The sequence below is a fragment of the Ammospiza nelsoni genome, chromosome 25, assembly GCF_027579445.1.
Source record: "Ammospiza nelsoni isolate bAmmNel1 chromosome 25, bAmmNel1.pri, whole genome shotgun sequence".
Taxonomy (NCBI): Eukaryota; Metazoa; Chordata; class Aves; order Passeriformes; family Passerellidae; genus Ammospiza; species Ammospiza nelsoni.
This window is the reverse complement of record NC_080657.1, coordinates 1,008,959-1,035,966: the sequence shown is the minus strand read 5'-3', so window position 1 is coordinate 1,035,966 and position 27,008 is coordinate 1,008,959. Positions and strand designations below refer to the sequence as shown.

At 55.5% G+C, this 27,008-nt stretch overlaps 1 protein-coding gene across 1 annotated transcript in view; it reads right to left on the bottom strand.

Moving 5' to 3' along the window:
• The window catches only part of RUNX3 (RUNX family transcription factor 3), a 35,048-nt gene extending 10,879 nt beyond the window's left edge, over nt 1-24,169 (bottom strand). Inside the window, exons 1-4 of the mRNA XM_059488690.1 lie at nt 23,909-24,169; nt 22,897-23,053; nt 18,748-18,852; nt 3,373-3,537 (exon numbers count right to left, since the gene is read on the bottom strand). Of these exons, the coding sequence (XP_059344673.1) occupies nt 3,373-3,537; nt 18,748-18,852; nt 22,897-23,053; nt 23,909-24,169 (688 nt within the window). The remainder of the gene's footprint in view (nt 1-3,372; nt 3,538-18,747; nt 18,853-22,896; nt 23,054-23,908) is intronic.
• Nucleotides 24,170-27,008: the final 2,839 nt, after the last annotated feature.

Sequence of the window (27,008 nt, the reverse complement as noted above, 5' to 3'; positions counted from 1 at the left end):
AGTGTGCAGGGGGACATGAAATGCATCAATCAAAACAGCTCGCTCTGGTACCAAGGAGATCCAATCTAAAATCCCTTTGCAATTGTCCTGGTGAGCACAAGGCCCCTCCATGCTGCTGGACAAGGCACACAATTGCTTTTGAGTGGTTGAAGATGTTTCCACCACAGAACTCGGGCGTGGGCGGTCCTGCTCTGCTGTTCTGGGAACAAAATGGTTCAGCCTGAGCCCCTGCTGAAACACAGGCAGGGGAGGACACAGAGAACTGGGGGCTGCTCCTGGGGACGACGTGTGTCTGTCACCAACCCTCCTCCCCTGAGCCAGGGGGCCCCGAGAAGCAGCTGAAGGCAGACAGCAAAAGTCCCTTTAACATCTTGCTTCGCTTCTGAGAGCTACTTGAATTTTAAGCTAAAAGGCAAAACTGGAGTGAAGCAGGCACGCAAGGCTCTGGCTTCGCGTGCCCCGTAATAAGGAACCATTTCAAGCCATCCTAATGACAGCTTGGTGTCTCGCTGCGGGGATGGCAGAGCTGGGATTGCAAACACTCACATTTTCCAGACCTCTCTGAAGAAGCATTGGGCCAAATCCTCAACAGAGGCTCTGCTCTAGGAAGCAGAGCTGGATGGTGATGGGGGTCTGCCTGCCTGACCTGCCCAGCACTGGGCCAGATTCTCATCACAGCTACAGGGGTGAACTCAGAGTTACCCTATTTACTCCCAGAGCAGCACAAGAGGGAATGAGATCTGCTGTGTGCAGGGTTGCCAGTGTCCATCCAGTTTGGGTACAGGCATGGGAAGGGATCAAGCCTCTGCCCATCTGAGTGGGGCAAGGCACGGCCAGAGCCACTGATCCCCCTGGCACTGCAGAGAGCAGGATCCCACCCGCTCGCTATCGGAGCCGCGCTCTCTCCTCCCACATTTCCTGGCATGCCCTTCAGAAACCATCGGCTTTCTCCTAGCAGGAGGGTTTTGGTTTGAGACCATCTAACCTCAGCATGATCATTTTACATGGGGGCTATTTATAACCTCCAGGGGCTGCTTTACTGAAAGCCTCTGTGAGTGGCTGAGGGCCAGGCCCTTCTCCCACTCCGCGCGGCGCCCTTGCCGTGATCTCCACCACAGCCACGGCTTTCCCTGCTCAGGGGGAGAGGTTGGACTGGGCCAGAGCACACACATCTCCCAAGAACCCCAATTCTCCCAGATAAACACTGTCTCCTGCCTGCCTAAAAACCCAAACTCCGCATGCTGTGGAGGTGCTGGGATCCCCCCACAGTGGCTGATGCTGTTCCTGAGCATCCCAGCTCCAGCCTGCTTTTGCCAGGAGCGGATTAGGAAGTTTATGCAAACTGCTTGGTCAGCAGAACAGGGAAGGCAAGCACCCCTGGCACACGAGCAGAGGGAGCTGGGCACTGCTGGAGGGAAAAACCTCCCTGTCCCCCTCTTTAGCATCCCTGCACAGGGATGCTAAAAACATTAACCTTGGGAAGCACCCCATGGCAGATAGCGGGGGCCGGATGAACCCCAGCCTGCCCACGGCCCCTCCCTGCTGATATCTCGTTCTGCTTCCCACTAATCGGCCTCTCCTGTGTGTTACCCAAGAACGTGCCAAGTCGTGAGAATTACAGGCCTGTTAACTCCCGTGTTGTTCTTGGCACGGGCCGGGCTCCACTTGCTCGGGTAAAAATTATGATCTTTGTGAATAAGCCGTGTGTGTGTGTGTGCGAGAGAAAGAGGGGTTTTAAAATGATGATTATGATTGGTCAAAGCCAGAGCTGTGTCAAAAGGACAGGGCTGGGACGAAAATGACTGAGCTGCTCCTGCTCAGATTTACGCTGGTAGGAACCCGCAGTCATTTTAAGACAGTTCCTCTGACTCGGGAACGAGGGAGCCAAGAGCAGAGCGTGCACAAACCGCCTTTTGCAGCATTCCTGGGACTTCGGATTCACTCCGCAGGAATGATTTCAGAGGCTAATTTTGTGTGTCTCCACTCCTGCTGTCACTTGACATTTGGGAATTTGGCAGGGGCGGTAGCTTGTGGCCAACTCCATTTTTTTTCTCGTTGAATTTGTGTCATCACCTGACTCTTTGCTCCAAACGGCGCTCTTTGGGTTTCTGGCACTGCAGGGGGCTGTGCTAATTTAAAATACAAATCTTTTTTTCTTCCCCCAAGAATCTCTTTCTTTATGATGCGCCAATGGGACAAGCCTAGAAAACTCTTTCTCTCTCCTGCTTTTTTAAAAAACTCAAACGATAGTCCTACACAAAATGCCTGTGTTCTTCTCATAAACCTTGCTAATATCAATGAGAATTCCTAGTGTGGGGATTTGCATTTCAATGAGAAAGAAATTAAATTTTCTCTGTAATTTTGGGCTGGGAGGAGTGGCGCAGTTTTTACAGTTCGGGTAACATTTTCAAACATGTTTTTACACCCAAAACTCCCTCTTTGCTAATGACACCGAGGCTTTCAAACAACCATATCCCTTCTGAAAACACAGCACGAGGGTTTTGGGAATTTTTCTATTAAACTTTCCCAGAAGGGCCTATTCTCACCAAAATTCCAAATACAGACAGCTTAAATACTGTTCCTTGAAGCCCTGTTAGTGTTTCTGCTGACTTTTGAAGGAAAAGAACCAGTGAGACTAAAAGTGCATGGAAAAGCAGCACAGAAAAGGACAGGAGAATGATCTCTTAATTCATCCTGGCGATATCTGCCTGTGCAGAAAGACAGGAGCAGCACAGCAGCTGAGATATTTTAATGCCTTGCTTAGTTTGGGACTGAAATTCCAGGATTAGCAGCCTGATCTCTGTCAGGTAGCTCCAGTGGCAATTCCTGCCCCTGTCCTGGCAGCGAGCTGCGGATTCCTGGGGAACGCCCAGGGACTGGGGCGCTCTTTGCCGCTGGCAGATGTGGGAAGAGCAAAGCTCTGTGTGTGTGTGTGTGCCCGTGCAGGTGTGCATCCGTGTGGGGAATTATGCTGGAGCTGGGCGAGGGATCACCACACTTGGCACCCACACAATGATAAGAAACCGTTGGGATTAGCATGTAAAGCACGGAACACCCTCCCTGGCTGATGCATAACCATAGCGCGGCTGCCTTCATGTCAGAGGAGCTGCTGGGTTCAAACGGCGCTGCTCTCACCTCCCTCGCGCTCCTGCTGCTCATTTGTTCCTCAAAACCCAGATCTAATGGTGCAAAAAGTGACTTAATGGGTGCAAAAAGGCTTCCAAGGTCAGGAAATCCACACAGACTCCTCTCTGGCTCCTCAACCAGGGGAGAGCCAGACTCCAACTCTAAAATCCCATCCAGATTGTTCCCACTCAGCCATGCCAGGAGCACGAGGGTTTGGGGGTGACACTGGGACCCCCAGGTGGTTACCTTGGATTGGAGTTTGAGCCTGGGAGCCGAAGTGGCTCGGGGTGCTGAGGGATCCACGGGGGTTGGGTGTTGTCGGGGTGACTCTCATGGACTGGCGCAGCCGTTCCAGCTCTCCGTAGCGGTCGGTGAAGGGTTTGGCTTGGTCTTCCAGCTTTTGTCTGTGCCCTGGAACATGATAAAAGAGTCTGGTATCTGATCAGCTCCCCTTTGGCTGCAGCAGCCTGGTTACGCAGGGAGCCAGCCTCTGTCTCTGTGGTTTGCTGTTACTCACACAGGATAATGGGTGCCAGCCCCTGCAGAGAGCAGCTCCCAGGGCAGGTGGACACACAGTGACCCACAGGGGAGGCTCCAGATCATCCAGAAAGTCTCCAGTCAAGGAGCTGGATCAGGATGCCCCTGCCTGACCAACCTCCACCAGCCCTCACTGACTCTGAACACAGAGGGGAGACGTGCAAGGCAGGAGAAACCATGTGCTTGCAAAGTGGGGACTGGGGAACCAGCAAAAATTGAATTTTAAGTATTTTCTACAGCGTTTGCTCATTGCTTAAAGAACAAACTCCCATCTTACTGCATCCCTCTCCCAGCTGTGCCCACCCAGCTCAGTCAGAGCCAAGTGGGGCTGGAGGAGGCACAGGAGGGATGGGATCAGTCCTCACTGGTACCACACCTTGGCCACCTCGCTTTGCTTCTCTCTGTTCCTCTTTGCTCCCCATAAAACGGGCAGACAAATCACCCACCTCCCCCAGGCAGGGCAGCAGCTAATGAGCGTTCATAAAGCACTCCCAGCTCCTTAGGTAGCAGCTGCTGGCACAGGGCAGTAATTATTAAATTTATGCTAATTGTCCCGAGGCAAGAGGCGCATGAGACGCACTTGATACATAACTTTCACATTTTACTGTATTAATCATCGCCAAACAGCTTCGCTCTCTCTGGACCGGATTCCAGTCTCAGTTACACCCGCACAAAGCTGGAGGGGCTCCAGAGGAGCCTGAGCTCTACATCAGTGCGGGGTTCAGACCTCGGCTTCTCCTGTTCCTGCCCTGCCGCAGCCAGACTGCCCCACAACACCCCCGGCTGCCTGCACCTGCCACGGAGGGACCGTGCCCAGGTGGCACCGCCCCATCCCGGCCCCATCCCAGCGCCCAGGGGCACAGGAGGTGTGCAGGCACGCCGGGAGAGAGGCTGGCAAGAAACCCCTCTGCAGCACTTCAGAGAGCTGGCCCTTATCAGATCCTGCAGCCCGACATCCACCAAGCCAAGCTCAGCCCTTGGTGGCTTCTGAAGAAGAAAAGGAAAGCAAAGCAGCGCGTTTAAAAGGCGACGAACGCGGGCACCTCTCACCCCCCTGCCCTTCCCCCTCACATCTGCACAGCTCTGTGAGCTGTGGCAGTTTATAGCAAAGTCACAGAAAGTCCCCACACTTGCCCCTCCTTAAATCCAGCGTCTGGTATCTCCTGATCTCCCACTTGCCTGGCTGAGCCTGTGCTTGCCAGGCTGGCTGTGGGGATGCTGGGATGGGAGGGAAGCTCCAAGGGGAGCTCACACTCCCAGCTGAGCTCCACACCTGTCCCAGCCACAGATTCCAAGGGGCTCTGACCCTTCTCTGCTCTCTCCACAACCAGGTGAGCCCCACCGTCCCCTCCAAGCTCTATAATCCCCAGATTTCCAGGGATGTGAGAGTCCAAACCGAGGGAAAACGTGCTGGCACCAAAGAGAAAAACTTGGGGAGGACAAACCCAGCAGAAAGCAAAACCTCAGTGGTATTTTGAAAATGTATTTTCCCTGCTGTGTGAAGTAAACCAAGGAAACCTCAAAGCAAGACCATAAACGATCTATTCTCATCTCTGTGTGTCCCCAGACCTCAGGCACCTCTGCATTATCCAGGGCCTTTGGAGCTGTGAGCAGCATCTGTCACATAGTGCTTTCTCCAGGGGTAAAGTGTGTGCACTGAGATGTCTTGTTTTAGCCCACATTTTATTATTGAACTATACATTTAAGCACAGAAGAAGGAAAATAGTGTTATATTTCACATTTACCCAGTTTTTTTGGGCAGAGCTTTGCAGGAAAGCCAAAAAGGACTTCAAAGACCAAGTTCCCCAGAAATCTAATGAAAATTAAATTCCCTTTCTCTATCTCAGCACAAACCCTATCCTGTGGTGGTATCTGGCATGTGACAGGGAAAATCCTGAAAAAATATATCAAGTGATCTCTATGCTGATAAAGTTTTGAAAGATTATTCAGCCATGCAGCCCCACCAAGGGCTTCATGTGCCTCTATCGTGCTGCACTGTGGTGTCTGAACGTGGGCACAGTCCCATGGACTTTGCCAGCCTGGAGCAAACACATCCAGAAGGGGCTGGTTTGTGGGGAGACCCAGCAAAACGTCCCAAACCCCTGAAACTATCCTGCTGAAAAGAAAGAGGAAAACTTGATGCAAATATAAGTCAAGGCAAACGCAGGGGTGGTGGGATCAGGCTCTTCCCAGCCCCTCTCCAGTCTGTGTCTCACCTTGTCCCCATGTGTGGAACCTGGCAGCCCCAAACCCTGTGAAACAAGGCAGAGAATGAGTTAAAAACCACCAGCTTGGCCTGCCAGCCCTCTTTAGCTCAGGCTGTCTCCCCAGGACTTCCTGCCGCTTGTCACTTCGGGCTGGGGACGTCAGACTTTGTCACGCAAGAGAGAATCGCTGTTAATGGGTTTCTTTCATCAGAACAACCTGAGCTTTTTAATTTCTGCAGCGGTTGGCTTCATTAAAAGCCCTTCCCCATCTGCCCACAGCTGTCACGGAGAGGAAACCAGCGAACAATGGCTCATACCTTAGAGAACAGGAAGGTGGTTTCTACCTTCACCCAAGCACTGACTCAAAGCCTCCCGAAGCCAGTGGGTGGATTTTCGCTCAACTTCAAACAGCCCCAGCCCTCATCCCAAAAGAAATCTGTCTCAGAAGCCTTAATCACCCCAACCTGTGAGTTTTGGGGCACAAAAGGCACTGCTGGGGTTGGAGATTCTGCGCTGCATTTCCAGCTGGGCCACCACTGGCTTGTAGGTCAATATTTATGGAAACAGCAGAGCCCAGCATGGTCAAATGGTGGCAGCTCCTGACCTTGGGCACTCCTTGTCAGCAGCGCCAGGGTTTTAACGCTGGATCGGGTTTCAGAATCTGTTAATTCTGGTATTGAACCTGACATGATGTAAACATTGACAGATCACCTACGATCCTGATGTAATAACAAGATCTGTATCAGCATATCAAACAAACTATCCCGTTGAACACTTCCCAGCTGGAAGAGCCAATGTGAATTTGACACTTTAGGCCAGTAATAAGAAGCATACTGGAAGTTTTGGGTGTTTCCTTGGAATGCAGACAGCGAAGCAGTGTGTGCCACACGAGCTCAGGCCCTCCGAGCCATGATTTAAAGACATGCTTTCTGCATTAAAATATTTCAAAGACCAAACAGAGTCTGCTCTTCCTTCTAGGAGTGTGCAACCTGATGTGGCTTCCCAAGCCGGGACCAGGATGGGGTTTCCAGGCAGTGGAGGGGGAGCTCCAAAAGCAGCTGATTTCCTCAGGTTACTGAGATGCAGAATATTAAATTGAGCAAAGGAAGAAAGGAGCTCCAGGAACTTCATGGCTCGAGTGACACCAAAATCCCAGAGCTGAGAGATTTGATTAAAGAAAACTCTCAGTGGGGTGAGTGGGAGCCCCAGTTCCCTGATTTCTCTGCAGATGGAGTTAGATGAGGCGCTGCAGAGCCGTGCTGGGCTCAGAGCTGGGTGTCACGCTCATCCCCAGCCCCCGGCTCAGCAGATGTTGGGAAGTGGCTTGGCCCTCCCCGGGAGCCTGGCTGCGGAATGCTGGCGGCAAGCTGGAGCGGAGGAAACGCCGGGGGACGTTCACGAGCACACACACACACACACTGCAGATCATTGCCTCAGCCCCAGACTGGAGGAGACACGGCCAGGAGAGGGTGGCATGGGCTGGCACAGCAGCTTGAGCCACACTCAGCCTCCTTCAAAGCATCCGAGCATCCCCCTGGCATTCCACCATCCTCCCACCAAGGCTGTGCTCAAATATTCCCAGCCTAACTCCGGGGCTGAGCCAGGCTCACCAGGAGCAGTCCCTGCACATAAAGGCTTAGTCTCTACACGTCCGTGAGAAGGGACCACAAGAAAGGGATCAGCAGTGGATAAAACTCTGTCTCAATGTGCAAAACACCTTTCAAATCCCTCCCGTGGCCCTCGAAATAGGTACTTCAGAGAGACACAGAGGCTGGAATTTTTTCCCAGTCTGAGTCTCGGCTAGACTATCAAGTCCCAGCATGTGTTCCAGAAAGAAGCCACATGTGAAACTCCCGTGTTATGGGAACAGCAGGCCTGTCCCTTGCAGCCAGTGCTGGGCTGGTTTCACCTTTGCACACCTCTAACACAAGGCAAGAACGTGGCTCAGGCTCCACCTGGAATCCCACCTCCAGCTCTAGACCTGCATGGGAAATGCCCAGCCAAGGAGGATTCAGAGGAGCCCCACTGCCAGGGAAGGAGGGAGGGAGGACAGTGCAGAGCTGGGAGCTGGAAGGGACTCAAACATGACGCAGGATGACGGAGGTGCCCTCCGAGCCCCAGTGAGAGCCAGCCCCGCTGCTAAAATCAGAGCCCAGGAGTTCACAGGAGGGAAACGTTGGGAGGCACCGTCCCTTGTGCTGCCGAACAAAGTCAGGCACAGATAACTCATTATTCACATGTTTGAAGTGGGCCTGCTTACGCCATTTGGAAGGAGAATCAGTCACGGCCGGGCTTTGCTTTGGTTTCCTCTGGCTTTCGTGAGACACTGCTGCTACTGTCTTTCTGCAGCTCGGGGAGAAAGGGGAGTGTGGCGCAATGCGCCCCGGCTCGCTTGTCCTGGCACAGCCTTCACACCAACAACCAAAGGAAAATAATATTTAAAGGGGTGGGGGAGAGAATTAGGAAGGAAAAAAAAAAAAAAAAGAAAAGAAAAAAAAAGGCTGCTAATTTATAAAGCTTTTTTAGCTGGTGGTGGTCTGAGATGAATTGGCTGCCTCTAAAAGGATGAAAATAAATATCCCTCTTTTTGAAGGAAATAGGCTGGCCCTGGGCCAGCTGGCAGGAAGCACAGAGATATGTTGCATTTACAGTAGGTTTTTAGTGTCTGAAGCTCCAGCAGCAGGAGAGATGTTCGTTCTAGGCTGGCTGGGACTGATTAGGAGGCTTTGGGAGCCCCTGATCTCCTCTCACTCCTGGGTTAGTGCTCAGACCTCTCCTCTGCCTCTCTCCCTGCCCGCCCTGTGCCCACCCTGGCAAGTCTCTGATAAACCCTGTTGGGGCCTTTGATTGTGCTGGGAGACCCCAAAACTGAGCCCTCTGGAAGGAAAACAAAGCAGGGCATTAATTTAAACAGAAATCCAGGGTAGTGCTTCCAAAAGCTCCAGGGACCCGAGAGCTGTGGCCCATTCCCAAATCAAAGGGAACATCACGCCCAAATTTCCACACAACTGCAGCTCAAATGCCTGAAGGACACAGGATCCCTATTCCCAGGGTTTCAAGAGTCTTTCTGGATTTACAAAATATTTGAAGCCCTTCAGAAGACAGGGAAAGCTGAGGGTATTCTCAGCAGTGGGCAAATTTCATCAGGTTTAAGCATTCAGGCCACTTGTGCCTCACTGAAAATCCCCACCAGAGATTTCCTGCCTTTTTCCATCCAGAGCAAGAACTCTGAAAATCTGCCCCTGAGACTGCAGAGTGAGCTGGGTGGGGGTTAAAAGTTGTGATTTACAGATATGAAAGCTGCAGCCCGGGTGTCACAGCACAGCAGGTGGGTGCACATCTGCGGGAAATTGGGCAGCTTTCAGAACAGGGTGCAAAAACCACCAGCCCCGACGGCCTCTCTGCAGTCACTCCCCATTCCAGGAAGGCAAAATTCACTCGTGGGCTGTGATCTGCTTCTCATGGAATCAGGCAAACCCCCTGATTCCGAGATTCCTGAGCTGGGTGCTGGGAGGAAGCAGAGAGATCTCAAGGACATGCAGCTGGTATTGCCTCAGCCCTGGCTGAGATCAGATTTTCAGATTCCACAGATCCATGGAGAGCTGCCAGCCCCAGCGAGCTCCTGCTGCTATCTAACAACCTGCACTGGGACCTACCCGTAGAGCTGGTTCCTCCCAGTTCACAACCTGTTCCATTAGGGCCAGCACATCACATTCCTTGGGGTGACACTGGTTGAGGACACCGTGCCCGGGATGGGGAGGACCAGGTGCTGGGCTCAGCCCTGTGCAAGGAATGTGCCGTGGTTCAGCTGATGGAGCTGAGATGTCCCTGCTCTGTGGGGAGGGAGCAGCGATTTGCCAGCCTGGCCTGTGCTGTTGGGATCAGACCTGAATTTTCTCAAGGTTTGAGGATGCTGAGCGCTGCTTTTCCCTGCATTTGAATACTGATCCCCTCCATCCCAGGACTGAGCTCCAAGCTCCATCCCCAGAGCCTGGCTGGTGTTACCCTGCTGGATATTTGCTTTGGATAACAGCTGGATAATGGCTTTGCACTGGCACAAGGAGCCCCAGAGCGACGGCACCTGCACTGCACCCTCATCCTCATCCTCATCCTCATCCTCATCCTCATCCTCCCTGCAATGCTGCTCCCCAAAGCCAAGGGAGCAGAGCTGGCCATGGGGAAAGGATTCCCTGCTCCCACATCTGATTTGGAAAGGGGAACCTCCCAGCACAGAGGTTCCCATCCCACTGCCACCATCCCCGGAGGCTGGGAGGGCACCAGGGGCACCCCCTGCTCGCTGTGTCCCTCTTCTTCCTCGCCTCTCTGCCCCGCTCCCACCACAGCAGAGACACTGGGAAGAGTAAGAGAAAATAATGCAAACTCATGTCTGAGCCCCTTCCGCTGCAGGAGGAGTTTGTGATTGATCTCTGCTGCCTGCAGGACAGGTGACTGCGCACCGGCAGCGGAAGAGAAGGGTCGTAGGAACTCAATTTCATTTCACTCTGAGTCAAATCCTCTTCCTCCCTCTGCCACATCATTAAAGTGATTGGTTGCACTGATAAGCCCTTTCGGGAGGGAGAAACAAGATGTGTCCTGCCTGACATCTGATGTGATCTTGTGGTTTTGGTTTGATAGTTCTGGTCCTTTAGCTGTTGTCTTCCCTGAAACGAAACTTGTCTTTTAGCACTGCCAATTTTTTCCCCCCTTTCCTTTCCAATCTGTGACTCTTCACTGTGTCCTCCTGAGCTCCTGAATCCTTCCTGAGGGAGCTGGGGCCACGCTGCATCAATAACCCTGCAAATCCTCCCCCCAGCCCCCTGCACATTCCTGCTGCCCCCAGGAATCACAGACAGGTAAACTGAGGCACGGGGTAAATGCTGCTCCTTTGGGAAGGAGCGAAGCTCGCCAATGGCCTTGTTGCACTGCTCACAAAAATCCCTTTTTAGTGCCACCTGCATCCCATCCCAGCCCACCCACCCTCCTGCACAGCTCCCTTTGGATCACGCTGCTGCATCCAGCAGGAATTTCTTTTGTTGTGTGTTTGAATTTGGGTTTCTTGTTTGTATTTGAATTTCTTCTGCTGTGCCTTTGAACAGCCCCTGACACAACCTAACACCGAGCACCACCAACATCCACCTGGAAAAAGCCTCCAATGCAACTTAACCCCCCAAACTGCCCTCAATGACCACCAGATCCCACAGAAAACCCTTTTGATCGGTTTAATCTCTCCCAAATTCAGGATCAATGCCCATTTCTCCACTCTGAGTTATTTCCAAAGCCACCCCAGGGCCAGGTTTGCCTCTTCCACCCCAGCTGAGAAGCGTGCCCTGGGGTTTTCCCAAAGCTTTCAAAAGCAGGAGGTGTTGCAACCAATCCCAACAAAGATTCCTCTGTAGGACGCAAGCAAAATTAATTTCCCTGTTCTGACTCCCAATATTGCTGCACTTAGAAAATATTGGAGGTTTTCAAGTGAAAAGATTCTGGAGTTGTTGCGCAGCAGGCAATTGGAAAGGAGAGACAGAATTTACTGCATGTGGCAAATAAAATAATTAGAGGAGTGCATTTACTGGAGCCCAGATAATTTCAGCTGCTCTGTAATTCCCTTTGAGGCTGGAATACAGCCTCGAGCTGCAGCACCAAAGGCCCTGGTGATGCTTGGAGCACTCTCAGGCAACTTTCATCCCTGCTCTGCTCTGCCCAGGGAATTCTCTGCTCCCTGGTGTCCCCTGGGATAACCACAAGCCCCACTGAGATCCCACTGGGGCTGGGGTCTTGCACAGCCCCACCACAGAACCCAGGGCCAGGCTGGGTTTGTCCCTGTGGGGTTTTTATCCACCCCGCTGCCAGCACAGGGCATCCCAGAGGGGGACATTTCCCTGGGATCAAAACCTGTTAGAGATGGGAAAACGGGCAGGGAAACCTCCTGTGAGCCAGCAGCAATCTGCAGAGGCTCCTGCAGGAGCTGGGGAGCCCCAAGGATCCCCCAAAGGCAACTGCAGGAATTAATCAAGGCTCTGAGCCTCCCCCAAAGGCAACTGCAGGAATTGGGGAGCCCCAAGGCTCCCCCAAAGGCTCCTGCAGGAATTAATCAAGGCTCTGAGCCTCCCCCAAAGGCAAGTGCAGGAATTGGGGAGCCCCAAGGCTCCCACAAAGGCTCCTGCAGGAGCTGGGGAGCCCCAAGGATCCCCCAAACGCTCCTGCAGGAATTGGGAAGCCCCAAGGATTCCCCAAAGGCAACTGCAGGAATTAAAGAGCTCTGAGCCTCCCCCAAAGGCAACTGCAGGAACTGGGGAGCCCCAAGGCTCCCACAAAGGCTCCTGCAGGAATTGGGGAGCCCCAAGGATACCCCAAAGGCTCCTGCAGGAATTGGGGAGCCCCAAGGATACCCCAAAGGCTCCTGCAGGAATTGAGGAGCCCCAAGGCTCCCCCAAAGGCTCCTGCAGGAATTGGGGAGCCCCAAGGCTCCCCCAAAGGCTCCTGAACAAACCAAAGCCCTTCCACCCCTCCAGCAAGGAGAAGCAGACACCCACAGGAGCTGCACAGGTTCCATCCTACAAAAGCAGAGGCTGGAGCAGGGCTGGGGTCACCCCAATCTCTGAGCAGCACCCCAAGAACACCCAGGGCATGTGTGAGGATATCCCAGGGAAGCACACAGCAATGCCACAGCTCCAGGGTGGGCACACAGAGTTTCCTCCAACAGCCTCAGCCCTGCCAGGGCTCAGGCAATAGGGAAGCCATAAAGGCCACTCAGGATTTCCTCCTCTTCCTCACCAGGGAAGAGGACGGGGCTCCAGAAGTGGGAAATGAGCTTGTTTTAAGTACTGAGTATTAAATTAGAACAGATTACAGCAATATGACATGGACAAATCACTGCCCAGGAAGAGCTGAGGTCATTTATTTATTGAAATTATCTTGGATTGATTTTGTTGGGGATTTTTTTTCTCCTATTTATTCCTTCTTTTTGCCATTTCCTTTTTTTTTTTTTTTCCCTATTCCCAGACAATCTGGGAACTGTCTGTGTATTTATTTCTAGCTAAGGACAAGCAGGGGAATAAAACAAAGACCTCAATAATACCCAAAACTATCACCCCACGGGAGCACTTCAGCACCGAGTCTGCTTTTAATTACAGACAACATCTCCAGCTCAAGTTTTACGCAGCCCCACGAGGGAGCCTTTTGGCCAAGATAAAGATCTGGAATTGGACAATACTGGCACAGCCCACCCCTGTCCTGGGTCTCCACTCCAGCTTCTGAGAGGCACAAGACTCTCCAATGATTTATTCCCCAAGCACTTCCCAAATCTCTGAGGGTAAATGTGCAGAAAGCACAGGATCTCTGGATCTCTGCCCCAAGGTCCAAAATTGCCCACAGGAATATGGGAACAGGGGATCATTTTGTCCCTGCTCCTCTTTGGCTCCCATCCCATAACCCCACTCCATCTTCCTCACCCTCAGCTATTTTAGGCTGACCCACACTCGTCTGCCACCCAGTAAATCCCAATTTCCCTGTGTCCCTGGACTGGGAGTATTTTATTTCTCCATCTCCAGCTTCCTGGAGCTGCCATCCCATAGAACATCATCCCAACCTTCCCACAGCGCTCCCAAACGAAGATTTCCCATTTCCAGCCCGTCTTTCTCACAGGTTTTTGCCCTTTTACCTCATATTCAAGCCAAGAGCTCACAATGCATGGGGTGAGGGCAACCAGCACTGTGGGGACAGCGATGGCACGAACACCTCCACAGGAGGGACAAGGGGGTGCCACCCCCTGCACACCCCAAATTCCTCATGTCTGCACACCCCAAACTGCTCATTTCTGCACATCTCAAACTACTCATGTCTGCACACCCCAAACTGCTCATTTCTGCACATCTCAAAGTACTCATTTAATTTCAGCACACCCCAAACGCCTCATGTCTGCACACCCCAAAATCCCCATTTCAGCACACCCCAAACCCCTCATGTCTGCACACCCTAAACCGCTCATTTAATTTCTGCACCCCCCAAACTCCCCATGTCAGCACATCCCAAACTCCTCATTTAATTTCTGCACACCTCAAACCCCCAATTTCTGCACACCCCAAACTCCTCGTGTCTGCTCACTCCAAACTCCCTATTCAATTTCTGCACACCCTAAACCCCCATTTCAGCACACCCCAAACTCCCCATTCAATTCTGCACGTCCCAAACTCCCCATTCAATTCTGCACACCCCAAACCCCCCATTTAATTTCTGCACACCCCATTCAATGTTCGCACACCCCAAACTCCCCAATTTAATTCTGCACACCCCAAACTCCCCATTGAATTTCTGCACACCCCAAACCCCCCATTTCTGCACACCCCAAAGTGCTCATTTTAGCACATCCCCAAACTTCCCATTCAATTCTGCACACCCCAAACTCCCCATTCAATTCTGCACACCCCAAACTCCCCATTCAATTCTGCACACCCCAAACTCCTAATTTAATTTCTGCACACCTCATACCCCTGATTTCTGCACACCCCAAACTCCCCATTTAATTTCTGCACACCCCAAACTCCCCATGTCAGCACACCCCAAACTCCCCATGTCAGCACACCTCATACCCCTGATTTCCGCACACCCCAAACTCCTTATTTAATTTCTGCACGCCCCAAACTCCCCATTCAGCGTCTGCACACCCCAAACTCCCCATTGAATTTCTGCACGCCCCAAACTCCCCATTCAGCGTCTGCACACCCCAAACCCCCCAGTGGATTTCAGCGCGCCCCATTTCCCAGCGCGGAGCGCAGCGCCGTGAGCTCCCGTGGGAGGGAAACCCTCTCTCAGCTGAGCTCTCGGCAGCCTCGGAGCCCGAGAGCAGCGGCGGTTCCTGGAAACGCCTCGCTCGGGGGAGGTGAGAAGCTTTCCCAGCCGCCGGCTACGTGACAGGCCCCGGGGACAGCCGCAGCCCGGGGACAGCCGCAGCCGGGGGCACGGAGCCTTTTTGGGCAGGGAAAAACCACGGGGGGAAACCGGGGCTGGGCAGGGTGGGCTCAGCTAGAAAACACCGCAGGGACAAGGTGGGAGAGGGGATTGAGTTGTTGTGGCCACAGACCCCCTTGTCCTGTCCCCCCTTGCCCCGGGGACGCGTTTGTGTCGCTTGCTGCGGTCGCACCAAGCAGGGACACGAGCAAAAGCACCAAATCTGTGATGCACGGCCCAGAAATGAACAGGGCGGGAGGCACCAACAGCCAGCACGTCCGCGGGGAATGTGGGGACACAGGGACCCACGAATCCTCCTGGCGTCCCTTTCCTCCCCAGCAAGGACAGCAGCCATGGGGTGGGAGGCAGAAAGAAAGGATTAAATACAAAAGGGAGTTAGAAAGTGGGGGGAGAGGAGAGTGGGGGGATGTGGAAAGTTAATGGTAAAAAAATAGTCCAAGAGGGGGGGGGGGAAAGGAATTTAAAAGGGGAAAAAAAAAAGACTTTGCACAAGAGTTGTGGGCAGAAAGGGGCTGGAGCTGTGAGAGGGAGAAAGGAAAAGTGAGAGCAGCGAAGGTGAGAGCCTTGGGAAGGGAAGGAGGGGAAGGGGAAGGAAGGAAAGGGGAAGGGGAAGGGAGCAGGTGGGTGTGAGGGGAGCCCTGGGGATGCTCCCTTTCCCCAGGAACACACTGAACGCCCCTGTGCAGCCCCCAGCCCTTCAGCTCCCCATGTTCTGCCTCTGGGGGTTATTCTGCAGCAGCTGTGGATGTGAGAGGGCTCTGCAGCCTGAACACGGGCCTGCAGAAACGGGGAGGGAAAAGAAGGAAATTCCACAGGAAGTTCAAATATTTTATTACTTCCTGTTTGTACAAAGTATGTCAACACTTGGCACCCGCTGTGCTATTTGTTTAGAGCTGAGGTGCCAACTTGACAGAATGTCCCTTTTTCTGCTGTCCAGATCCAACCCAGAAAGGGCTGGAGCAGGAGGAAAAGGAGCTCGGAGCGAGCGGGGCACTGGAGGAGCCTGAGGAGGGGATGCTCAAGGAAAAGCAGCACTGATACCACCACTGATATCACCCCAAGGAGCCTCCCCCTGCTCCCCCTGTGCACCCCAAGCCATCCCCATCACCCCCAGACCCCTCGGGAGCTGGGGCTGGGCACGGCCTGGGCTGAAAGCCTCGCTCAAGGGCTCAGATAAAGCCATGGCCAGGGCTGGAGCATGAATGGGATGCCCAGAGGTGGAGCCCAGCCACAGCCCCGGCCCCAGAGCCCACAGGGATGTTGGCTGCAGGGATTTGCTGCAGCTGAGAAGGCGCTGCCCGGGCCTTTCCCAGGGTACCAAGACAAATGGCCAATTCTTCCCACGTTAAGGATGGGTTTTGTCCTCTCCACCAGCCCCACATCAGCCTCCAGCCCTGATCCTCACACCAGCAGCCAGCACACACCGTGGCCCATCTCTTCAAGCCAAGAAGGGGAAAAAATTCCATATATTTTTATGCCCACACATATTAACATACATATGTTAAAAAGTGTATATAGTATTTATAAATATAAATAAAAAATTGCAATTCCTGCTCTCACCTCCCACAGCCAAACAAGGCAGAGCAGCCCCAGCTTCGGTGTTTGGCCCAAGGTGGGGATCCCCAGGGCTGTGCCAGCCCCAAATGCCAATGCTGGCACTGCCAGGGTGCTGTGCCCGGGAGCCACCCAGTGGCAGGTGAGCCAGGAAAAGCACCTCGGCTTTCCAGGATCATTTTACAGCTGCTGCTTCCACACCCAGGGTTTCTGCAGAGCAGGGAGGGGAGAAAGGTGTTATCTTATTATTTTTTTAAATTGTTGTCTTCATTCAGAAGTGTGGCAGGAAAGAAATTCTCTTAAATTTTTTTTTTCCCCCCGCTGGAAATTCATCAACCATGAGTTCAAGCCCCAGGGTCAAACTGGGAGCCAAAACATGACTAATAAATCTATGATTCCCTGAAAAAAAAAAAATCCAAAATAGCCACAATTTGGGGCTAAACCTTTTCTATCCATGATTTATGGTTGGGGATGCAGGGATGGGGGAGAGATCAACCTCTGGGGCCCACACCAGGCAAGGGCACAAGCAGCAAATAAACCCCCCACAGATCTCCTCAAGGAGCCAACACTTCCAGCACAGTTTGAGGTCCAGAAACCATCACAAAAAATAAAAAGAACAACCCCAGAAAATGCTGTCCTTGCAGCTGGGCTGTGTTCTAGGGAGGGCAGCCCTCATCAGAGCCAGCACAAGCTGCTCCATCCCCTGATTGCCACGGCCTCCATATCAGAAAACTGAGCTGAGGGATGGGAGCTCTGGGGTGAAATGCTGAAATTCAGGAGGAACAGGTGTGATTCACCTGGGTTTGGCTGGTGGGGAGGCCAAACCGAGCTCCAAGAGTAGCAACTATCTCCCCTTGTATTATTATTTATGTATTCCCGATGGTGAGGATGATGATGATTATTATTATTATTATTAGAAAGGCGATCTGATGCAGCTGATAAGGGGCTGAGCCAGCAGTCAGGAGGGCTGGTTTCTATTCCTGACACTCCTGGCAGAGTTGTGAAATTCCCTGCCCAGCCCTGGGGCTGAGCCCCAGCACCCACCACGACCCACAGGTGCCACACAAGGGACCTGCCTGATGTTTCTGGCTTCAAAAAACAACCCGCAACAGCAGCGTTGGATTTAGAAGCTGGAATGCAGGAAATCCATCCTCGACAGGCTCCAAAATAAAATCAACGAGGGGGGAAAATCCTCCAAAGCCCGATGCAAATAAACCCCCCCTGGCCCAGGGAACGGCCTCCACCTGGCCTGACATCAAGGGGCACCGATGGCCCGGCGACAGCATCAACAGAAAATGTTTTTGGAGGCGTTTTTGAAGGATCAAACTGCTTCCCCTCGCTGCAGGCACCACGGCCTGACACGCAAAGGGAACAAACCGGGCTTTATAGTGCCGGGGTGCTGCTGGGCCAGCAGGAAGGCAAAGCCGGGGATGGAGCCCCCAGGGACAGGATCCCAGCACACACGGGGGTCCCACGGGGTAAATCACCCTCGAGGCAGAGCAGACTCTGCAGGCAGCACCTCCCGAGAGGGTCCCTGGTGGCTGAGACACCAAAGGCAGCCCCGAGCAGCCCGACACCGAAAGGCACCAGGGCAGGGCAGCTCCCGGAGCCTCCCTGAACCACGAGGCTCCATCCTGCCCCCGGGAGAGCCTCCCCAGCACAACACAGACGCTTCTGCGGTCGCAGAGTCTCTCTGGTTTCTCCAGGCTCAGCCCCCGGCCGCGGGCGCTGCCAGCCCCAGCCTTTGAGAGCCCGAAAGCGAAACCACGGCGGAGCCGAGGGGAAGGAGCTCTGTGCCAGGGCAGGCACCGCCTCAGCACCCGGGGAACCTGCTGCATTCGTAGTGTAATCAGCCAGCAATCAGCCCCCAAAGCCGAGCACAGATCCCAGGTTTCATAACCCCCCAGTCCCCCTGTGCAGCGCCAGGCTGGGCCTGGAACTTTTGCCATCGAAGCTCAAAGAGTTTTCCCAACATCCCAACGTGGAGCTGTGAAATCATCCCTCCAAGATGGGTTAGGGAGCTACAAACCATCCCTCCAAGATGGGTTAGGGAGCTACAAACCATCCCTCCAAGATGGGTTAGGGAGCTACAAACCATCCCTCCAAGATGGGTTAGGGAGCTACAAACCATCCCTCCATGATGGAATAAGGAGCAGGAGGCAGCAGGGAGGGACATGAAGAAAACTCCGAGCAGCCGAAGGCGCCACCCCAACGCCGTCCCTGAGCTCCGTGTGCCAGCTCTGCACCCTGCACCCCTCAGGCACGGAGAGCCCGGGCCCTGCACCCCCTCCCCACCATTGCCAGCGCTGCCAGACCCCAAAACAGCCCCAAAGCAGCCCCAAAGCAGCCCCTCACTTACTGCGGGGCTCCCGGGGCCCGTCCACGGTCACTTTGATGGCTCGGTGGTAGGTGGCCACTTGCGTGGGGTTGGTGAACACCGTGATGGTCAGGGTGAAGCTTTTCCCTAAGGACGGTGGGGAAGGAGGGAAAAAAACAGAAGTGAGGATCCCACACGGGTTCAGCTCTTGCGGGAGAGGCTGGGACAGAAATGCCGCACACATCATTGCATTTAACGAGCCGTGAGTGCCCAGACACAGCCCTGGAGCCGCAAGGAAAAGTCCCAGTTCTCCTGCCCTGCCCTGTGCCCGTATTTCCGCGGTGACCCAGCCCTGGGCGCGGGATCCCCTCGGGGATGCTCCCTTGGGATGGAGCCGGGATCGCCCGCAGGGATCCAGGGCCCGATCCTGTTCGTGTTCCCACTCGGAGGGAGCCGTGCTCGGCCTCAGCCACGAGGGAACCCGCGGGAGAGCCAAAAACTGGGAACTGCAAAATGGGAACTGAAGCCGGCCGGCAGACAGAGAGCTCTGCAGGGACTGTCCCCTCTCCAGCCCAGCCCAGAGAGCAGGAACCTGGGAAAGGGTTTGGGTATCCTCAGGGAGGATTGCAGAGGTGATTTTGAAGCACCAACCCGTCACCTTCTATGCAAAAAAAAAAAAAAAACAGAACAAAAATAAAAAGGAATGAAGCATTGAAAAGCTCTCGGGAGCCCAAATTTTGCAAGGAGAGCCCCCCTTGCCCCAGCAGAACAAGTTTCCATCCACAGCCTGAAATTGCCTTGACCATCACGGAGGGTGTCACCAGCCCTGGGCCCACCCTGACCCCAAACTTTTTACTTCCCACAGCCTGAGCAGCTTCACCCCAGCCCCTCTGTCCCAGCCTGGCTGTGGGAGAACAGAAATCCCCCAGGAAGCGCCTCAGCTCTCCCTCAGGCTGCCCAAATTCAGGAAACCCTCGGCTGGAGGCTGCACAAACCACTCTGACCAATCCCTGCGGGATTCCCGAGGTGTCAGAGGCCTGAACCCCGGCAGGGTATCAGTCTAAACCTCGCTGTGATGGATTTCTGCTCCTCCAGCCTTTATTCCACGGATAAAAGCAGCGAGGAGCCGCCTCCTTTCCCTTTTCCCTGGAGCAATCGGGGCTTTTCAGATCCCGACCATCGGGTCGGACCTGAGAATATCCACAGCAGAACCAAACAGGATTTATCCAGATAGGAGGGGAAGAAAAGGAATTAACTGAAAAAATGAAATTTTCTCCCTCTGAGAACATCCTGGAACTATCCCAGGTGGGAGAGTTGCTCCAGGGAGCACGGAAAGGAGGGAATGCGGCTTCTAAAGCCGACAGCGATCACCGATCCCCGCCTCACCTCGGCTCTCAAACCAGGAATGAACAACGCACAAACCTTCGGCTCATTTTCTGCACAGACAGGACATTTGGGAGGGCAAAAGAAATAGAATTACTTCATTCTCAACACCCGAGGATGCAGCCCCTGCTGCCAGCCTGCAGGGACGGGATGAGCCCACGGAGGATCCCAGAAAAAACAACCAGCACCGAGGGTTTGGGGGAAAAACCCTCGCAGAGCCAGAGCACGGGGTGAGGAGGATGAGCAGCAATTATTTAGGGAATTTGAAGGGGTAAACATTTAGGGAATTTGAAGCCCTTCAAATTCCCTAAATAAATGCAGGCAGCGTGTGGCAAAACCCGGCTGTGAGGCACAGAACCCCAGAGCCGAGCCCGACACCTCCGTGCCCCTGTTTATACTGCATTAATAGTGATTTTTATTATTATTATTATAATCTTGAATTTTTTATTCTCCCCGTGAAACAAGCTCCCTGGGCCGGAATCCCTCGCCGCAGACACAAACCCAGCCCGGGCCGGTTGTGCCTCTCTCAGAAACCTGCCCTGAACCGAAAATGATGATTCTGCCCCAGCATCGCTTTGAGTCATTTCCCGCCTTCTCAGGAAGCCGGGCTGGGGTTTCTCATCCCCGCCGGGCCCCGGCAGAGCGGGCTCGGGGCTGGATCGCGGCTCCAGGGGATGCTCGGGGGGAGATTGCAGCCGGGAGAACAGGCGGGGATGCAGCGGGGAGAATTTTCATTTTATACAGCTCAACCTGAGTAAAAAAAAAAAAAAAAAAATCTGATTTTTTTTCCCCCATCTTTGCCTTGCACGTGGAGATTTGAATTTATTTTTTGAAGGGGATTTAGGAGCGGCTCTTCCCAGCTCACAGCACCAGGAATAATCCCTGACACTTTTTTACTAAAAATACCCAAATTGGCCCGGTTTAAGCGGTGTTTTCCCAAGGAGAGCCTGGCTGCCGGGCTTTTGCAGGCTCCTGCAGCTCGGGCACACGGCAGGGCTGGAGCAGGACCCGTGTTTACCGATCCACACGTCCTCGCTTCGGATTTACACAAACATTTGTACACACACGGGGAAATATTCCAAATCTCTGCCAGAATAAATGAAAGCAGCACCGAGATGTCGGGGATGGAGCCAAACGAGGCAGAGCGAGTGCGACACCCGGGATAAAAATTCAATAAAAATTCAATGATTTTTCACAGCAAACTGCTCTGAAAGAGCCTCCGTGCCGGGGAGTGAAATCCACCCTGGGCACGGCGAGAAAACCCCACGGAGCCGCCCTCAGGGAGCCCCGCTGGGGCTGCTCCTCTCCGAATATGACAAAGCCTCACCCCACGCGAACATGTAAAAAAAAAAAAAAAATTAAAATAATTAGCGCCCGAGTCCCGCCCGTTAGAGGCAGCGGGGAATGAGTTTATTCACCGAGGGCTTCACGAGACCCAACTCCTGCTAATTCCGAGCCCGAGAGTGCGGAGGAAGCGAGTTAATAATGAATTCAAGAGTCACGCTGAGATTGGGCTGCGTTCAGTTCGGAAATTTGTGCGAGGATGAAGAAGAAAAAAAAAAAATAAAAAGGGGAAAAAAAGCCCAACCAGAAAGAAAAGAGCCTAAGAGAATAATTGATTACAGAAATGAAAGCTTAATTCATAAAAGAAAAACATTTTCCATCCATCAACCTGCAACCAGTTAAGTGGAGAGTTTTAAAGAAACTGCAACATGGAGAAGGAGCCAACAGGAAAAAGGAAATGTATGAAAGAATGTAAACTATTCAAGTTTCATAAAGAGGAACAAGTAAACAGTTATTACATGCAAATAATTCCTAACATCACTGCTTTTAATTAATGCGGAGAAGTCAAAATATATCTGACACTGTGTGTATACATTTGAAGCCTTTGAGAAAGTGCTGCCATATGGCCATTAAAATATCGAGTTCTTACTCGGGCTCAAAGGCAGCACTGAGGGCTCCGATCTGCAGCGTTTTCATTGGTGAGGAAATGCTGAAATTCTATTTATACCCTCGGAAACGCAGGTACGGGCAGGGCTCCGTGTTTAACATTTCCAGGGGATTTATTTCGCTCTGCTCGGGCGGCACGGACGCATTTGTTTGGAAAAGCCAAATTGCCGTCCTGCTTTTCCCTGCCACGAGCGGGGGGAAAATTGAGTAAAATCCCCCCCGAGCAGCCGCAGCTCCCTCCCAGGCCGAGCTCTGCGCTGTTATTTCACTTTAAACTCTCGATTTTCGCTATTTAAAGCCGAGCTGCCAGGTGGGGTTTGCTGCCTCCTGCGCGATGGGAGAAACTGGGGAAGGTCCGGGCTGGGGCCGCCTTATTTGTAGGTAGATTTAGAGATATTTAGATATATTTTTAGATATATTTGTGTCTGCATTTTGAATTGTTTTTCATCTGCACCGCCCATTCCCGACACCTGGGCAGAGAAGGAGCCCCGGGAGGAGCGAGGCAGAGCTGCCGGCGGGGCCGGGGCTGCTCCCGCATCCCTCCCGCATCCTTCCCCCATCCCTCCCGCATCCTTCCCCCATCCCTCTCATCCTCGGGAGCCGCTCTGGGGCTGGGGGGCTTCTCCCGCCAACGAAACCACGGTTGGAATAAAATATTATATAGAATAAAATTTAAAAATAATAATAAAAACAAACTAACAAAATAAAATTTAAAAATAAAATTAAAAGCATAAAGTGTAGTAATAAAATAATAAGAAAATAGAGAAACATTCTTCTTTCCATTTTCTTTTTCTTTTTGTTTTTTTCCCCCTTAAAAAAAACAAATAAAAGGCCAACCATTTCCTGGCCGGTACCTACCCCTGCCGCTTCTCCCAACAAATCTGAGGTCGTTAAATCTCGCCACTTGGTTTTTCATCACGGCCGAGGCGTTGCGCAGCTCCGCCGAGTAATTCTCGTCGTTCCCCGCCATCACCGTGACCACGGTCCCGTCGGGGACATCTCCGAGCGCCACGACCTGGGGCAGGGCCAGAGCACTTCAGCCTCAGACCGACCTTCAGCGGAGCCAACCTGCGCCCGCTTCCCCCCGAACCCGCGCGAAGAAACCCCAAAGCAAAACCAAAAGCGGCCCGAGCCCCCGGGGGAGGCGGAGAAAATCGGAGGGGGAAAAAGAGCTCGGAAAGGGTTAAAAGCAGACGGGGGGTCGGTGGGGAGGGGGTGAAGGGGGGTCAGGCCCCGTCGGAGGGGTCTGTGCTTTTATTTTGTTGGATTCGGGATCAAAATCAAGCGGGGCGAGGCCCCGGAGCTCCGGGTCCGGCCCGGGAAGCGGCGGCACCGGGGAAGGGCCCGGGTAAGTGCAGGGACCGAGGAAAGGCCCCGATCCCTCCCGGGGAGGGGCCCCGGAGCCGGGGGAACCCGGTTTGGAACCCCGCTCATCCCTCCGGGCTGCCGGCACCCGCCCTGCCCCGCTCCCGGCTCCGTTTGGGCTTTCCCGGCCGGACCGGGGGTAACGGGGATGCCCAGCCCGGGGTGCCCCGGGGAGCCCGGGGAGCGCAGCCCCGCACCGGGGATTCAGCTCCTCGCTCGGCTTTTGGCAGATTAGATCTGCCTTGCCTGCCTCGCTCTCCCTCTCCCAGGAAGGTAATTAACCTCCATCTCATTAAACTTCAAAGTTGCCTGAGAGCTCCTAACTGTACGGAATATCTAAGATGCCGTGACCGCGGGGCAATGCGGAGACTTGATTAAAAATAATAAACTGGCCTATTTGATTAAAAATAATAACCCGGGCTCCCTCGGCGGCGATGTCAGGAGCGGTTTAAAGGGGAAAGGGCGAGCGGGTCGCGGCTCGGTCCCGTCGGGGCTCGGCACTCACCTTGAAGGCGACGGGCAGCGTCTTGTTGCACCTCCAGTGCGACGGCAGCACGGAGCACAAGAAGTTGGGGCTGTCGGTGCGCACCAGCTCGCCGGCGTGGTCGGCCAGGACATCCACGACGGAGCGCACCTCGGGCCGAGCGCGGGCGCCGGGCGCGGCGGCCCCCAGCGCCCCGCTGTTCTCGCCCATCTTACCGCAGGGGAACGCCGTGGACGGGGGAGTGAAGCGCCTGCTGGTGCTCGGGTCTACGGGAATACGCATCACAACGGCGGGCGGCGCGGAGCCGGGCGGGACGGGCGGGCACCCGGCGGGGCTCGGCGGGCGGCGGCGGAGGCGGCCGAGCCCCGCGCTGCCTCGCTCCGTGCCGGCGGAGCGCCGTCCTCGGCGGGGCGGCGCGGGGGGAACGGCGGCGGCGGCGCGGGGGATCGGGACCCGCGCGGCTCCGGGGCTCGCCGCCGGTGGGTGCGCTGCGCTCCGCGCCGAGTGCCGGTGCCGCTGCCCGTGCCGGCTCCCGTGCCGAGCCCCAGCCCCGCTGCCGGCCCCGCCGCGCCGCCCGGTACCGTATTTACTGCCGGCCCCGGCGGGGCGGGGCGGCCGTGACGGACGGGCCGCTCCGCCAATAGGAGCCCCGCGACCGGCACCGGCCCCGCCCATCGGCCCTTTCCCGCTGGGCGGGGGCGTGGCTATGATTAAAGAGGCGTGGTTAGTGCCGGAGTGGGTGTGGTCGTGTGTGGTGGGCGTGGTCTCTGCGGGACACGCCCCGGCGGGCGCACGTCGGGGCTCCGGTGGTTTCTGGGCGCCGCCGCCGCCGCCGGGAAGGTTTTGGGGTGCGGTGGGGCCGGTTTGGGGCCGGAGCCGCGGCCGTGCGGAGCGGCTGAGGACACAGCGCGGTCCCGCCGCCCCGCGCTCCCGCGGCCGCTTCTGCCTGTGCCCTCCCCGCGGTGGCGGAACCGGAGCGGCGGCAGCGGCGGGGAGCACCGGCACCACCGGCACGCGCGAACCCGGCGGGGGGATTCGCCTGTCGGGCTGCGCTGAAAACCGCGGCTCCCAAACCTCCTCCTGCCCTCCCTAGAATCGTGACCCGCCCCATCGCCGGCGGTCTCGGGGCGCCCGCAGCCCCCGGTGCCCCCGGCAGCGCCCCCGGGACTGCGGCTGCGGGCAGGGCCGGCGGCTCCGGCCGGAATCCGTTGGCGAGAAACTTCGTGGCGAAGCCACCGGTTCTGCTGCAGCAAACACAACGAAGGCGGCGGCTCCCCGCGCCCCGCGGGTGCCCCGAACCGGGGCAGAACCGGGGAAGAGGAGGTTGCTGTGCCCGCGCTGCTCCCCGGTTGTTTCCCGGTGTCCGGCTCGGTCCTACGGTGTTTGCGGACCGGCACTGTCCGACCGAGAGGAGCCGGCCGGGCCGCGGCGTTCCCGGCTCCGCGCTGCCCGGTGTGGAACGCAAATTTCCTTAAAGCAAGCCAAAATAAAGCCCAGCACCAGAAAATCCTCCTTTCCCTCAGTAATGAACCATTTTCCTCCGCGAGCCCTCGAGGGACGAGCCCGGGCCGGGCTCTGCAAGTCCCAGAATCCCCGGTGCTCCTCCAGAAATAAGCAACAACAACAATAAATAAATAAATACACATTATTTTTAACGGAGGAGCGGCGGTACCGGCCGCGGCTCCCGTTACACCGAGACAACCACCGGGACCCGCGCCGGGACCGTCGAGCCCGCCGGGAGCATCCCCGAGCCCCGCCAGCCCCGGCGCTACCGGCGCTCAAATTCTGCCCTTTTTAGGTGAAAGCGGCCGCCGGTTCCGTTCTGCTTTTCGCCCCCCGTTGGCCAGCGGGAGGAACCCGCACAAGCCCCGGGGCGGGGGCAGGGCTGCGGGCGGGGCCGGGGTTTGCCGGGGGTCGGGCACGGCCCGTCCCGGTGCCCGCGGTACCCCCGGCGGGGCACGGAGCGGTGACCGGGGGGCGCGGAGCGGGGCCCGGCTGCAGTTCCGCCGTGCGGCCGCGGGTTGGCACCGGGGCTCCGCCGGGGCGGGACGGGACGGGACGGGACGGGACGGGACGGGACGGGACGGGACGGGACGGGATGGGACGGGATGGGATGGGATGGGATGGGACGGGATGGGACGGGACGGGACGAGATGGGATGGGACAGGACGGGATGGGACGGGACGGGATGGGATGGGACGGGACGGGCGGGTTGCTGACACCCCCGGGATGCTGATACCCCCGCACCATCCCGCCCTGCCCGCCCCGGTGCTTCTCTTGCCCCTTCCCTTTTCTTCTCTTGCCCCTTCCCGCCCCCCGGGGCTACCCCCGCTCTGTCCCCGCCCCGCCCTGGCAGTGTCACCTGTCACCCCACCCGGGGCCGTGGAGGGCAGGGGGAGCCTCGCTGGGGCTCTTTGGGGCGATTTGGGGCTGTGTCCCTGCAGCAGGACCGGTGGTTCCCCGCCTTCACGGATTTATCGGCGTCACAGCCCCGCCACGCACTCGTTTCTCTGATCCCCGTTTACACCGAGAGCCACCTGTTGAAGGTGAGGGCATCACCTGGATTCCTCCGAGCACCAGGGAGCCCCAGCTGTGCCGGGTACCCCGTCCTGCTGCCCTCCCAAACCCTCTCTGTCCCCGCTCTGTGCCCTCTCCCCGCCCCGTTCTCCCCTCGGGGTGCCGGGGCGCAGCCTCACCCCAAACCCACAGCCGGGCCCTGCACGTAGCTGCTGACTCGCAGCAGCGCAGAGATGAGACCCAAACCGCAGGGCTGCGACAAACCAGGCTGCCCACAAGCCCAAAAGCGTCTGGGGACATCCCGAGGTGCAGAATCAACCCCGTGGCTGCTGCTGCGAGGGGTGTCCGGCCGAGCAAAGCCACCCCCGAGCTCCGGACCCGCGGGGTGCGCCCGGGGAGGAAGGAGCTTTCGTTTGAATTCTGCTTTCCCCGCACAGCAGGATCCAGCTGCTCTGGTGCTCCGCAAACCAGGAGATGTCGACACGTGGGGATTATCCCAACACCGCCCTCCCCGCGCTCCCGAGGAGGTTAATAGAGTATCAGACCCGGGATTTGCATGGGCCTCTTAACAAACGCTCCAAAGCTACTGTTCGCATCGCGGGGA